Source organism: Globicephala melas, chromosome 21 (assembly GCF_963455315.2).
Source record: "Globicephala melas chromosome 21, mGloMel1.2, whole genome shotgun sequence".
In the NCBI taxonomy this organism is placed as follows: Eukaryota; Metazoa; Chordata; class Mammalia; order Artiodactyla; family Delphinidae; genus Globicephala; species Globicephala melas.
The window spans coordinates 31,878,683-31,893,982 of record NC_083334.1 but is presented as its reverse complement, the minus strand read 5'-3'; the positions used below and the strand labels follow the sequence as shown (position 1 = coordinate 31,893,982).

The 15,300-nt window shown below is 49.3% G+C and overlaps 1 protein-coding gene across 1 annotated transcript in view; it reads left to right on the top strand.

Annotated features, from left to right (window-relative positions):
* Positions 1-14,302, top strand: part of SFRP1 (secreted frizzled related protein 1) — a 44,047-nt gene extending 29,745 nt beyond the window's left edge. The window contains exon 3 of the mRNA XM_030834028.3: positions 10,945-14,302. Coding sequence (XP_030689888.1) covers positions 10,945-11,267 — 323 coding nt within the window. The 3' untranslated portion in view covers positions 11,268-14,302. The remainder of the gene's footprint in view (positions 1-10,944) is intronic.
* Positions 14,303-15,300: the final 998 nt, after the last annotated feature.

The following is a 15,300-nucleotide window of genomic DNA, read 5'->3' as shown; positions in this document are numbered from 1 at the left end:
GGAAGAATTAGTGAGACCCAGCCTGCAGCGGCCACCGGCCCAGGCCTCACATGAGGCCTGGGTCCCCTGGACCTTAGCTGAGCACTGTCCGTGCTTCAGGCGGTAGATGGTGGTGGCCTCACCTCCACTCCTCCTGGCACAGTGTCCCCTCGAGATCCGTGGAACCTCGGCCAGTCTCTTGAGCCATCCTGCCTTAGCCTCCCGATCAGCAAGCCAGTTATCAGGGTTGGTTGCTAGAGAATTCGGTGAGTTAACATGTAAAGGCACCTACACCAGGGCCTGATCTGCCAAGTAGCCGTTGGCCATCGTTGTTGCTGCTGAAGCAGAGGTTTGAGCGAATGATGCCCGTCTCACCAGTGAGGCTGTGAACTTCAGGGCAGACTGTGCTGTTTACATCTCTTCGTTCGCTTGTGTATCCGTGTTAGCTGAGCTCAGGGATGTGTGGGACACCCACTAGTCCAGGGACAGGGGTGGGTAGGTGGGCCAGGCCTGCAGGCTCACGGTGGGAGGGTGCTGAGAAAGCACACTCACGGGTAATTACCACCTGTGCTGAGTCCATATGCAGATGGCGGGGTGGGACCTGGAAGGTCAGGGCTGGAGAAGATCACCTTCAGGGAGAAGATGATCTGTAGTTTGGCCGGAAGGATGGGTAGGAAAAGCATAAATTTTGTCTGGAGCACACCCTCTGCTCAGAGGGATCAACTATGAGAACAGTGAAGGGAGGAGATCTGAGGTGTGCCTGCCGCCGCTTCTCAAGGCCTGACTCATAGCTGCTTCGGGGATCTCCCAGCCGAGGGGTCAGGGCACTGCCAGGCCTCTTCTCCCATCCGTCAGATGGGATAGTGTGAAGACCTGCCTGCCGCCGTGCTGGGAGATGATTTCTGGGAGCTGTCTTTGAGTTTAGACAACTCCACAGTCAGGGCCAGGCTCTTGTGCCATTGTGTTCTCTGTGGGCTTGGGCTGTGACCACTGTCAGCAGGGTCCCCGGGCGCCGTGAGCCGGCGAGGGCACCCGGTACCATCTGAGATAGAGGCTACTTTCCCTTGGATAATCTATACTGAGTTTCAAGACAGAGAAAGGAAGTATGAAGACTTAGACAGATTGCCCGTGCTGGAATGGAAATTGAGATTCACTGGTCCAAATGGCTACATGAAGACCCAGAGAAGTAAAATGATTTGTACAAAAGTTAGTGATGGAATCCCAACCAGGAGCTGGAGTTGGCTGATTCTGGACTTAGAGTCCTTTACTCTGAAAGATGCTGCCTCTCGCTAACAAAGCCTTGGTTTTCTTGATTTTGCAAGATTCCACCTCTGCGGGGTAGGGGCCCCAGAGACCTCAGCGATTCTGAAAATGGCACTAGAACAGCTTGCCCAAGGTCAGCTGGGTCTTGGACCTGCCCGTGCTGACTTCAGCCTGAGTTTTAATGAGTTTGGAGGGCTGCCCTGGGCTTCCAGTAAGTTTAAACACCATCCAAGAAAGCGTCCTCAGAATGCGTCACTGTGAATAACCAAGGTGACAGACCAAAAAGCCCGCCCTCAAACCCTTTGGACCAGTGGTTCTCAAGTGTGGTCCCCAGACCAGCAGCATTAGAGTCACTTGGGAACGTGTTAGAAATGCACATTCTCAGGCTCCATCCCATTACTGCTGAAGCAGAAACTCTGGGGGCAGGCTGGCAATCTGCATTTTTTTTTTTTTTTTGCGGTACGCGGGCCTCTCACTGTTGTGGCCTCTCCCGTTGTGGAGCACAGGCTCCGGACGCACAGGCTCAGCGGCCATGGCTCACGGGCCAAGCCGCTCTGCGTCATGTGGGATCCTCCAGGACCGGGGCACGAACCCGTGTCCCCTGCATCGGCAGGCGGACTCCCAACCACTGCGCCACCAGGGAAGCCCCCCAATCTGCATTTTAACAAGTCCTCCAGGAGATCCTGAGGACCCCTCTCCGGAGCATCTCTCAGAGCCAGGGCTAGCTCATGGCTTTTCCGATTCTTGGTTCTGAAACCCACTCCCCATCGTCTTCTTTCCAAGAGACCATTGCGCACTCCAACGTGCCGTGTGGCGTGAACACTGCGGGGTGGAATGGAAAACTAGTGAGCCCTCCGGCAGGAGGACTGTTTGCCTTGGCCGGTTGGCCCGGACTTGGAGCCAAGGTTCCATTAATCCTTTTGAGTGACTTTATTTAAGCAAGTCTCCTATTCTTCTCTGCCGACTGCTTGGGGAGGCATGGGGGAGGGATGCGGTCCTTACTGGGAGGAGAGGGGCCCAAGCCCCTGCTGCCTGGGCCGCGGTGCACACGTCGTCCCTAATAAACCCACGCCAGGCAGCCCTTTGCTCTCGAAGTGGGGTTTCCATTTTGCACCATTAGCTTCGATCAGTGGGGATTTAATACAAGCCACGAAATCAAGCGCTTAGGCAGCGGGATTCCGATGGCTGACACCGCCGCCGCCGTGCTGCGTGCGTGAGTACTTGTAAGTGGGTTGGGAGGGCACAGAGCTGCAAATTCCACCCTCCCGCCTGACCATCCCCCCACCTCCCCAAGATGTCTGGGATCCAGAAAACAGGACAATTTCAGTTAAATAATTTGTCTCAAATAAGTCACTCAGGAGCATTTTTTACATCTGCTGTTTTCTTGTAAATGAGGAAAAAAGAAAAGCTGCTTTCAATCTTTTTGTTTGTTTGTTTTGTTTTGATTTTTCTTTGTTTTCCCTTCTCTCTCTGTAGCGTCTGTCCTGTAGCCAGTAGATGCCTGTAAGTATGCAGCACGTGGTTTGTGGTCGGGGAGAGAGTCCGAGTTATTGTACCAAGCGCGAGCCCCTTTCTTTGCTAAAGGAATTAATGATGCAAACACTGGCCCCTGCTGGGAACGGAGGTCTGTTGAGCTGCCTTTGCAGGGCCTTTGTCAGCAGGACTCATTTGGATCCCAGTGCCTGCAAGCCAGCCTGTGCCGTGCCCAGACCCTCTGCTGAGTGTTGGAAGCGGCGGCAGTTTCTCCCAGCCCCGCCCTTACCCAGCGCTGTTACCAAATCTCATTTGCACAGTTGGCTTTGGGGATGGCGCTTTCTGCCTCAGGGTCGCCCACCCAAGAGATTTGTGAAAACGGGGCTGGGACGTAGAAAAGCAGGTCCTCTCTGTCTGACTGCTTAGTGAGGTCTTGCTATCTGAACAGGCTCTTTCACCAGGAGGCAGGGTGGGAGGAGGGGTGTAAGCTGAACCCCCAGGGCTGATGCTCCAGGCGCCCACCTGTGGGCTCTTCCTGGTCCTGGGGTCTGGGAACAGGCCACTCAGTAAAGAGTTTGTCCATCTGCTGCACAGATCATGTGTTTGGGAACTTCAGCCCTGTCTGTCAGAGAAAGTAATTTAGGAAAGCAAGCAAGTCAGGAGTCAGACTGTGTGGTGGGTTACCTGCCCCAGGATGATTTTTTTTTTTTTTTTCTTTTGCGGTACGCGGGCCTCTCACTGCTGTGGCCTCTCCCGTTGCGGAGCACAGGCTCCGGACGCGCAGGCTCAGCGGCCATGGCTCACGGGCCCAGCCGCTCCGCGGCACGTGGGATCCTCCCGGACCGGGGCACGAACCCGCGTCCCCTGCATCGGCAGGTGGACTCCCAACCACTGCGCCGCCAGGGAAGCCCCTAGGATGATTTTTTATTAGCACCTATTGGAGATAGTATATCTGACTGCTGGTCACTTGTCCCCAGAATCTGCAGGGATCCCATGCTTTCCTGCTCCTTTCTTGGAGGAACTGTGGCTGGGCTGAGAGGCAGGGAGCTGTGGGCACCTCCAGCCTCGGGCAGCCTATTCAGCTGAACCAGGTTTGACGTCCCTTTGCATTCAAAGTAAATAATCCGAATTCTAACCTAATTGGTTTTTTATCTGAAAAATGATCGGCTTGACAAGCTCTATAGGCTACCCCGTGCTCCCAAATAAACAGTGGAAAAGGCAGAATTCTTAAACAAAACCCTTCCTGAGAAGCCCTAACGCCAAGCTGCTCCTGCTGGACGGGGAGTGAAGGGCAGGAAATGTAATCTTTGTGTTTCTGTTAAGAGCTCCCATTTTGTGATTCACTGACATTTTATATACATTTCAGTTCTTTACTAGACAGCAAGCTTTTTTAAAATCTAAGGTTTTTGCTTCAGAATAAATGCAATTTAAAACGTCAAATAGTATTAAAAGGCTTTTAACAAAAAACTGCAGGCCTCTGCCCCATGCCTTCCAACCACTAATTTCCACAACCCAGAGGTAATAATTTTCAGCTATTTTAGCTATTTCTTATGATAGATAGCAAAATCGAGTAAATAAATACCATACTTAATTTTAATTTTGATTTTCAGACATTGCTTATTGATTTTCTATTATTGAAGACAAAGATCTGTCTCACTTTTGTTTCTTAATTTTAATTTTTACATAGTTTTAATTTTTAGTTAAATTCTTCGTTTTAATTTTTAGACACTATTTATTGCTTTTCTATGATTGACGATAAAGACATCTGTCTTATACCCTATTCCCTCTTCTCCCCATTCTTTTCAATATAGTTATATCACACTTCCGCTTAAATTGACATTCAGCGTTTAATTTTTGTAATTATGTCAATATTATCTGCAGCTGAGCCGTGTAGTGTACTGCATTTGTATTTCCTTTATTATACACCATTTTGTTTTCCCTTGAGATAGTAGTTGCCTCGTTTTATTTTCCTGGCTCCTCGTGTTTGTGTTTCGAATTCCGCCCCAGACCTTCCTGCAGATGTACATCTATCCCTCTGTCCTCCTGTTTCAGTCTGGACTGATTGAGCTTTGCGCCGGCCACACAGTTGTTTGGAGGAACCATTCTAAGACTTCCATTGCTTTTATCTTATGTGAGAGCTTTAGTTTCCTGATCCTGGGTCTTGTGCTGCATTTTGGGGGCAGCTTCTTAAGAACAGATACATGGAAGATTTTTTTTTTAACCATTAAATGCCTGAAGTTGTCTTTATTCTCCTGTCCCACATTGACTGGCTCAGTATTGAATTTGGAAATTGTTTTGGCTTCTAGTGTTGCTCTTGACCAATCCAGGACCATTCTGATGCCTGGTCCTCTGCAGCAGATGTAGCCTCGCTTTGTCTCTGGAGGATTTTGTAAGTTCTTTTTACCTCTGGTGTTTCTAAATGCTGATTCATTGACCCGGGCACTGTGTAATCTGAGAACTTGCATTCTTCATTTCTGGAAAATTTTTCTTGCATTATTTCTTTGGTATTTTCTCTCATTTGTCTTCTTGGTTTTCTCTTATTCAGATGTTGAACCTCCTGGTTGGGTTCTCTCTTTTATCTTTCTCTCTCCTGTTTCCACCTCTTTGTTGTTTTGTTCCAAGCTTATCTTAAAGCACGTGTGTTGCATTCTTTATTTCTGCTCTTACCTTTTAAAACTTCAAATACTCTTGGTTCTCTGAACATTCCTTTTAACAGCATTCTGTGCTGGTTTCATGAACACAGTATCTTCCATTATCTTTGTAAACAGTTTTCTTCTGTGCCATAGCTTGTTTCTGTTATCTCTGATTTCTTTTTTTCTGTGTGTTCCGTGCGTTTTGGTCTCTTGTTCACATGTAGAGTCTTTCCTTTAAAAGCCTGCTGACCTTGACTGGCCGCTGGAGCTCAAGAGTAAAGCACTAAATTGGAGCTCTTTGCGTGTGTGCATGGCCTGTGATTTGTTGGGCCTCATTTTGGAATTTTGTTAGGGGGAGCTGTAGGTCTTCTCTTTGGGGCTACTAGTTTCTTTAGATAGAAACCCTACAATCCTCTGACTGGGGGTATTGCTGTAGTGTTCTAAGACCTGAGGGTCTCGCTCTTCACTGTGCAGACTTCCATTTAACCCTTTGGTGTCGGGGCAGCTCCCCCCTACTCCGTCCTCCTGTGAGGCTGGTGTCCGCAAGCCCAGTCTGTCTGGGTTCAGACCTTCTGTACGGAATAAACGTCTTGGCTGCCTCTGGAGTTGGTGAGGGACAGTCATCTGGACTTATGGCCAGGCTGGTGGATCTGGGTGCCCTGATGCAGACTCCTCAGTTCCTATATTTAATACAGTCTCTGTCGTCGAGTGCAGAAGCGCCCAATGGCCCCAGTTCACGAGCACGTCTGGGTCCTGCCGTGTGGACCTGCTGCTTTCTTACTGTCAGCTCCCTCTGTTAGCAGCTGGGTTTCAGCTTTTCTCTTCTCATCAAGCCAGGACCCACCATCCATTTGCTTCCTATTTTACTAAATGTGATGTCCTTGTTTCTTTACCATTTTCTTGCATGTGTTTATAACTTTTTTTAAACTATAATTTTAGAGGGGTGGAAATGATTGTGTGCTCAATCTACTATGTTTGGCTAGAAGTGGCCAGCGATGACTCTTCACAAACATTCCAGACGTTTGGTGGTTGTCAGGATGGAAAACCTTTTCACTTCCCATTGGTTTGGAGCTCTCTGGGAGTCTCCCTGACCCCCTGGGATTGTGGCTCCCACAGGTCGTCAGCAACCCCCCCACTGCCAAGGCTGGCAAGCTGGTCCCACGCTCGTTCTTAAGCTCCTGCAGCGTTGGGGATGAAGGAGCATTTCTTCCACTTGAAGCGCCTTCCCGCTGTGCTTTCCGAGACGCTGAGCTACCTAGTTTTCCATCTGTGCCTCTGATGACTTTGCAGGGACTCCCCAGTGGAGGTTCCTCCTTCTCTTCTCGTCTCTGTACTTTATTCTTCACTGCAACCGTTATCTGTAATCAGAGGAGTCACAAAGCTGGGGACTGACTCAGCCTCTTCGGCACCTTCCCCATCTCAGGCCCTTTCTTGCACTCCTGCAGCGATTCCACACTGTCGATCGTATAGATGCCTGGCGCTTGGCCAACAGTGGCCGCTCGTCCAGGCTCCCTGTCTGGGTATTTGGAAGGATGGCGGCCCCATTAGCATAAGCAGGTCAGGAGAAAAAGATGGTTTTGAAGAGAGTGTGGGTTTGGGATGAGTGTAACAAGCTTCCTCTGCTCGTTTCAGCCTCAGAAAATGGCCAGGCTTTGTGGGGAGGCTACCAAGGGGGTGTCATTTGTGGGCAAAAAATATGGTTTCGGTGACTGCAAGTGGGATGAAACTTTCAGGGTCTAACCTGAATAGAAGGGGTTATTTATTTTAAGGTTGCGGAGAAAGACCCAGACAGCCCCTGTGACCTTAAGTTTTGAGTTTTCAAAGTTTCTGGTCTCTGCATCCTCGCTGGCCCTGACCAGCAAGGTGAAAGGCAGGAGTCATATCCTACTGTTGGAGGGCGTTCAGTTGCTGCTAAGAAAAACCGCAGAGAAGGGTTTTGTTTCTTGTTTTGTTTTGTTTTAGTTCAGGGCCTGGCTGTCACGGGTAGCTGAGATCAAGGGCCTGAGGCAGGTGTAGAGTCATCACCCTGTGGGAGACAGGCTTGGGAGGGGGCAGAGAAGGACGGGGACAGGGTGGGCGCAGCAGTCTGCCTGGGATTGCCCAGCACGGGCCCTCTGCATGCCCGACCGGCCAGGCCGGCAGGCAGACTGCACTCCACGCTTTACAGCCTCCAGGATCTCAGATCCAGGTTCTGTGGCCACCCAGTTAGAACCCAGGACCTGGGACTCCAGCAGCGCCCCAGTCGTGAGCCCAGCTGCTGCACCAGCACCGGTTGCAGCGCAGACACAGTCCCTGGGCGAGCGAAATCCCTGGGGTCCAGGCTGTCTGCATAGTGGAGGCCGGGTGGGGGAAAAGGAAGTGGTCAGTCTCCCCCCACCCCGTCCCAGCAGCCCCTGGGTGTATGTGGTGGGAGGCTGCACACATACCCACAAGGCAGGGGGAAGTCGACTTGGGATGGCTAATCGCCTATCCAAACATTGCTGGTAATCTGCATCCCTGAAATAAAGCCCTGAAAGATGGAAAGATGTTAGTAATTTCTGGCCACATGTGCCTCCTTCTTCCCTGCTCTCCCTACCTCAAAAAGAGAAAGGAGCCAAATGGCAAGAAACGAAGAGTCTAATGCAGAACACATTTCCATCGTTTGCTTTTCCCTCTCCCCGCCATGCTCCCACCTATGTAAACTAAATTCCTTGACACGGTCATGGCAAAGGAACATTAATTTTTGATTTGAGTTGTGATTAAAAGCAACACAATCAAAAGAGGGAAATAGTTTCCACTGAAGCAATAGCATCTGAAACCCCGTCATGGTATAGTAGGAACCAGCGTGGTCTTTGGGGTCAGGGATGGGTTCTATAGTCCTGAGTCTCTTTTCACAAAGTGTGGCCTCGTGTTGTTCCTTAGCCTGAGTCCTTCTCCTTGATCGTCGTCAGTAATAACAGCAGTTGCTGTGCATTAAGTCAGGAGAGCCGCACAGAGAGCACCTGTCCTGTGCTTGGCACACAGTGGGTTCTCCAAAAAACATGATGGCTCACTTCTCTGCAGAAAAGGGGCTGCCCAGTTGTCACTGGAAAAGCATTCGTCCCCGCCAGTGATGTAATTGATCCCAGCTTTAGACCTTGGGTCACGTGACACGTCGGGGCACTTCTCGGAGGGTGTCTTCACCGCCTCGCCTTCCTGCAGTCCCTGGCCGCCTTCCTTGGGTCAGTCGGTTCTCGCAGTGCGGAGGGCGGGCAGAGATGGAGCCCTGATCTGCCCAGGCCTGGGCAGGGAGTCTCCTCTGGCTCAACCCCCCGGACACATTTCTAGATGAGCGAACTATAGACTGGCCCAGGTGAAGTCTTTTCTCAGGTGGCCCACCGGGTACAAGGATGGTAAGCCGACAAGGGGAGCTGAGCTGGGGTGGGAGAGGGAGGGCTGCTTGGGCAGGTCTGGGCGGAGGTCCCAGAGGGGTGGTCTCTGCTGGTTCCTAGTTGCGGCTTTCCCACCTGCTGGTCCCCCTGCCTCTGCCCTCAGGGTGGGAGTGGGTGCAGGAATCGAGCAAGATCAGAGGTGCTGGGTGGTGGCTGGTTCCGTGGGGCGGGGGGCAGTAAAGAGAGGAGCTCACTGGGAAACTGTGCTCAGTGCACTCCCGTGGGCAGGGGGGCTGGGCCAGCCTGCGAGGTCAGGGCTAACCACCTGCTGCTTGGGCCAGTCCCCCAAACCTCCGCCACCCTTGGGGGCTGCGGGCCTGGGGTATCTGTTACCGGGGGCTCGGTGGCTGCAGAGCTGGGACTCCTTCTGTAAGCAGAAGGGATGGGAGTGCATTTGATTTCCTGATTTTGACACATCCACTGAAGCTTTGTTCCTAGGATTTCTCCCAATTCTTGGGGTGGCCAAGAGTGTGCTTTCTAATCAGCTAAAGAATAAATAATAAAGCCTTCGCTCTTGCGGTGTTCCCTTTAAACCAGGAGGAACTCTTACCATTTCGTAAGTAAAGTCATTTTGAAATGTGGGTAAACCTGGGAAGAGAGCCCGAGCCCTTTTCCCGTATTGTCTTGGTCCATTTAATCAGCACTTGAAATGTCAGCTTCATTATAAAGAATTTTGCAACTCGGCCTGGACAGCACGGTGATTATAAGTGCACACTCAGTCCGTGGGTTTAGTTTAGGGTCAGTGACTCTGGGCAAGTAAAGGTAACCATTACGCCTCAGTTTTCTCATCTGTTCAATGGGGGAAATAATTGCACCTTCCTCGTGGAGGTGTCAGGTTTCACTGAGGAAGTGCATGGAAAATACTCAGCGCTCTTGAGGGCATCCAGATGCTCTCCTAGTCATTAGCTACTGTTCTGTAGCTCGATTCAAGTCTTTCCTCATGGAATGTGGGTGGAAGCTTTGAGTTATTCAAAAGAGAGGGCTTGGTGATTTGGAATTCACAAGAATTCAAGGGATGGACACATCATCTGGTGACCAGAATCTAGAAATGATTTCCAACTCCTTTGGAACTCTCCAGGGCTGGCGAGGCTTCCAGGGGAGTTGACTGTTATAAGGACGCTGTGTTTGTGTTTCTGGTGCATTTCCGATGACTAGAACGCCTCCACGCTAATTTGTCCTCACCAATTAACCCCATGAAGCCAGCACTAGAGTGTGTGGTCCACACACTAACCCTGAAACACTGTTGACTCAGGCTCTGTAGAGACAAAGAGGCCAGAAGGCAGAGCTGGCAGAGGGCTGGCTTTCCCTCTCTTCGGGGAGCCGTGCTGAGAATGGAAGAAGCCCAGGTACCATGTGAGATTTAAGGAATCACCACCTGGATTTATCCATCAGGCCCTCACCAGGACTTGCTCGAATGGGTCGAGAGGTCAAAGTCGGGTTTGGTCCTGTGGGTCTACACGGTGGGTAGGCTAGCCCATTAGTGGCGCCATCTAGTGGTTGATGAGTGGTGGACAGCACGTCAATGGTACCTGCTGTCTTAACGCCCTGGAGGCCCAGTGGTTGGAACCCTGGTTTCTCTGATGACAAAGTTGGACGCTGACGTTTGGTGCAGTCAGCTTTCCCTTGCTGACTGCACACACACAGGTTCTGTCTGTCTTCTTTCCAGAACCCAACTGACAAAGAATTTTAGGTCCTTTGGATATTTTTAAAAAACGTAAACCAATAACTTTCTCCTTAAAACAAACAAACGAACAAAACAGGGTAAGTTTTTTCTTTGAGTGCTGATGTTGGTAGCATTGGATTATGTGGACTTGATTGGATTAGATGATCCCCTTCTTCTCTTAAAGCATCGTATGATAGTCTGAGTCCTGGAGTTTTAAACAAGAGACACATGATTTGGTTTTGAACTTTTATCTGAGACTCTCACGGCATCCTGTGACAACCATTGAGATACCATCAGATACTGCAAAACCAGGGGGCAGGATTGGTACGTGAAGGTGAGCTGAGACCTTGGTCCTTATCTATAGAATAGACAGATAGGGCCTCCCTCTTTTAGGTGATCTTTGCCTTTTATGTCTCCTGCTCTTCTGCCCGCGGGTGGGTTGTGGTTTCTGATGAAAAGCCGTGTTCTAAAACTCTCTCTCTCCCTTCTCTCCTCTTCCCCTCTCTGTCCTCCCCCTCTCTAGCCCTGAGGATGAAAATCAAAGAAGTGAAAAAGGAAAACGGCGACAAGAAGATTGTTCCCAAGAAGAAGAAGCCCCTGAAGCTGGGGCCCATCAAGAAGAAGGAGTTGAAGAAGCTGGTCCTATACCTGAAGAATGGGGCTGACTGCCCCTGTCACCAGCTGGACAACCTCAGCCACCACTTCCTCATCATGGGCCGCAAGGTCAAGAGCCAGTACCTGCTGACGGCCATCCATAAGTGGGACAAGAAAAACAAAGAATTCAAAAACTTCATGAAGAAGATGAAGAATCACGAATGTCCCACTTTCCAGTCGGTCTTTAAGTGATTCTCGCGGGGTGGGTTAGGGGGGAGAGGACACCCCTGGACCCTCGGCAGTTCACACCCCCGATCCTTCGAGGTGGAGGGCATCGTAATCCAGCTACTTTGCCCTTGCAGCATTTCCCACCCCTCCCTCCGTCCCCATGCTCCAGACCCCAGTATAGCCGATATTTAAAGCCGCATGCCCAGATGAGGAAACCCATTTAGATCAGGAAGCTTCTGAAGACCTACAGTGTGGAGCAGCACGTCCCCAGGGGAAGGGAGGTGCAGCATCATCTCGATCAGAGACACAGTCACTACAAAAGAAAACGCTGCCGGTAAAGAAAGGGGGTGGGCAGCAAGGGAGAGGCGGCAGCAAACGTTAGGTTCTGCCACTCTCTTTGTGTCGTTACAGATCGCTTATGGATCTGTCCGCTAATCTACGCCTTTGGAACTAGAAAATTCTAACTCTTGGTAAGATGCACGGCTTTCAGTTCCAGAGGAGTTTCTCTTTCTGTCCGTCGTGGACAGAAACAGACACACACCACACTCAGAGAGTGACAGTGCACAGGAGAAATAGTAAGAACAAAGGGAGGGGCCTGCATTGCTTGGCCCTGTGGCCATGTGTCATCTCTGATATGAACCAGCCAGTCTCAGATGACCTGGAGGTGGTTACCGTCAGCCTCGGGTTTGATCTCACCTCCTGACACGTGAAGGGCGGCAGGGGCCCGCCTTGGTGTGACAGAGGTGATGATTCGTAGACTGAGAAGGCAACGGTGGTTTTCAAAAAACAGAGTTAAAGGAGAAAAACAGAAAAAATTGAGAACAGTCGAGCAAGTTGCTAGTCTAGGGTGAATTGTCATTGGGCAAAGAGCTTAGTATTCTAATTCCCTTGTTTGTTCATTTCACATTGTTTTAAAGCGACCAACAGACCCACTTACTTTTCAAGGTTTTAAAAAAAAATCTCCACTGAGCATTTGAAAGGTGTGGTAAGACTGGGGTCTCTTGGTGCCTCCGAGGCAACTTTCTAGCTGAGTGGCTGTCTCTCTGAGCATTTCCAGTGGGAGGTGGATTCTCCTGGTAGTGTAGCTGTGGGTCCTCCTTCCTGAGGGGTTCTGGCTTGCCCTGGCCCGAACACAACGCTAATCAAAACTCACAGTATATCCCATTCCTGTCTTTCCTGTGAAGAAATGGATTCCTTTGAACTTGATTGCCTAGAGAGCCGAGAAATTCAGAATAGCCTGCCTGCCTGTCCTCTGCACTAAAAAAAAATGTTTGTTTGGCTTTGCTTTTTTCATTTCTGCAGAGGGAAAGCTAAGCTACAAGGGTCCCAGTCCAAGGAGGGAGTTTAAAAGGCAAAGCAGCTACGGTTTTCCCCCAAGGGCCCTAAGATAATTCTCAAAGCCATTGTGTTTAATGAGTGATGTACATAAACCCATTCACGGAAGCAACTTGACTTCTGTTGTTCAATGTATAGGAAGTAATTCCTCCCAAATTAATTTCTCCCTCAAGCCTGATTCTTAATTCTCTGTAACACCTCGAGGATTTAACGATTGTCCCTCTGGGCAAATGTTTATACCCAATCCAATGCTTCAGTGGGGCTGGAAGGCGTCACCCGCATGGCCTCTGCCTGACACAGAAACAGTGGAAGATTCTGTTAACTTCCCAAAACTCCAGTCTGAAAGCCAGCCTGCCGACTTCAGTACGTTCTTGAGGGTTATCCTGATCTAATGAACCCCTGACAATTAGTGACCCATCATTTAATACTTTTTTTTTTTGGTTCTCTCTGACCTTTAATCATAAAGTGTTGGGGATCTTAAGTGATTCGCCTGTAATTTTGGATGATTTTTTAAAAATGTGTATATATATTAGTTAATTAGAGATATTCTGCTTTCCTGTTGTCAACTGAAATTCAGAGCAATTTCATGAGCCTATGGTCTTGACTGATTAACTCAAGAGTTCTGTGCTCGTTTGCATCTGCTTGTTTGGACAGAGTGGGTCAGGCAACAAGGCCTCTGTCCAGGGCGACAGAGGGAAAGGCTTTGTGTGGGCCATAGCAGTTACCCCAGGAAGGTTATACATGAACAGGTGGACTCTCTAAATGGGAATTCTCGGGTAGGAAGCAGTAAGAGAGTTCAAAATAAGTTGGAAATGTGAATTGCAATTGTAGAGTCCAGCCACAGAGTCCCGGGACTGAGTTTCACCGTGGACTTGGGACAGCCTTGACTATCACACATCAACCATTGCAGGGCAAAGGGAGGCTCTGGGCCCAAAGCCGCCTTTGATCACAAACCTTTGTTTTTCTCAACAAAGGATGTAACAAAAACGATATGCAGACTCATTGGCTTCCTCATTGGTTTCCAAAAGAGGTCTGTGTGTGATTTGGTCATTATTGCTAGTGCAAAGGTTGTATTCGTGAAGGTTTAAAATCATCATTCTGGGTGGAATCCAGTGAGGTCATGGGCAGAACTCAGCTAAATCTTTGAAGAATATTAGTACTTATCTTAGAAGATAGAAAGTGAGGTGAGAATTCCAAGAACACTTTATTTTTAGAGCATCCTGTGTCACACTTGGCTTTGGGTGTCGGTGAATTAGCACTGAGGGCTCCCTAAGGCACCTGGGTCTGTAAATTACAGAAACCCCGTTGCCCAAACCTAGAGTCTGTCTTTCTCATCAGACTCCAAGTAACTAATGGCTTTGCTGTAACCCGTGGATGTGTTGGGCTCAGGCGTTCTGTTTTAGGAGAGACTGTCATGGCATAATGGGCTGGCCCTCCTGACCTTTCACCAGCAGATGCACAGGACACAGACGAGATTCCTGTTTCCTCTAGTTCCTCCACGTAGCACTCCTCTTATAGAGTCTAAATTTCTTACAAAAGCTTTGAATACTGTGAAAATGTTTTACATTCCATTTCATTTGTGTGTTGTTTTTTTAACTGCATTTTACCAGATGTTTTGATGTTATCACTTATGTTAATAGTAATTCCCATATGTGTTCATTTTATTTTCATGCCTTCCTGCCATGTATCAATATTCACTCAACTAAAATCACTCAATTAATCAACGGTAATGTGCATGGTGACTTCTTCCCGCCAGTGATGCACCATTCGCCCTCCTCCACTGCACACATACCCCTCTCTTGATTTTTTTCGGGTCCCAGTTTAACAGCTTTCAAATGGTAACGGGGCATGGTGGGCCAGAGGAGTACCTGGGGTGCCCTGCAGACACCCTCACCCCATCCCACATACACCACCTGCTCCCATGAATCATTTCCAGAAGTTTCCCCCGGCTGTGTGTTTCAGATCAGAGAGAAAGTTAAATACTTGCTCTCCAAGAATGTATTTTTCAAACTGCCTGCGTTTCTTTTCCATGTTTTTGGTTTCAGATGATCTTTCCCCTCCAGCCAATTCTATGTTAAAATTCCAACTAAAATCTGAAAACTCTTTGGGACCTGGAGTCTGAGACCCACATGAGCCATAGAGGAGACCATGTCTGCCCCTTTAATTTACAGATGGGAAGCCAGATGTGAGATGGCTAGGGTTTCCCAAGGAGGGTGGGGCTCCCAGGTCACTGGCGTTGCTGGAACCAGAACCCAGAGCTCCCAAGTCCCAGTCCTATGGGATCAAGGTCTGAATTACAGCTGAGCCTCCCTCTGGACCCAGACTGTGTCACTTGGCGAGCCCAAGCTCTCTGATAGGAGGCTATAGGCTGCTATAGGCTTCTTGCCTAAGGAATTCCTCGCTGTGATTTTTAATTCTGTGAGCGATGACACTGACAACTTCAGTTCATGTCTTTCCCTGACTAACAAGGCACTTCCAAACCTCAGACAACTGGCAGTCTCACCCAGAAGTGAGCAAATACTCCAAGTGACCCCAGACCACACCTAAGCACAGAGACATCATTTTTAAGGCGTGGTATGAGGACTTGTAAAAATTCCACTAAGTCGTGCTCTGGTATCAAAAGATTTTCCCATACTAGTGGACCTGTACCTGGAATGCCAGCCCAGCCAAGGAAAATACTGGCATTTCCTTTTTATTCCTCTGTGGTTAATAAGAAGGAAAA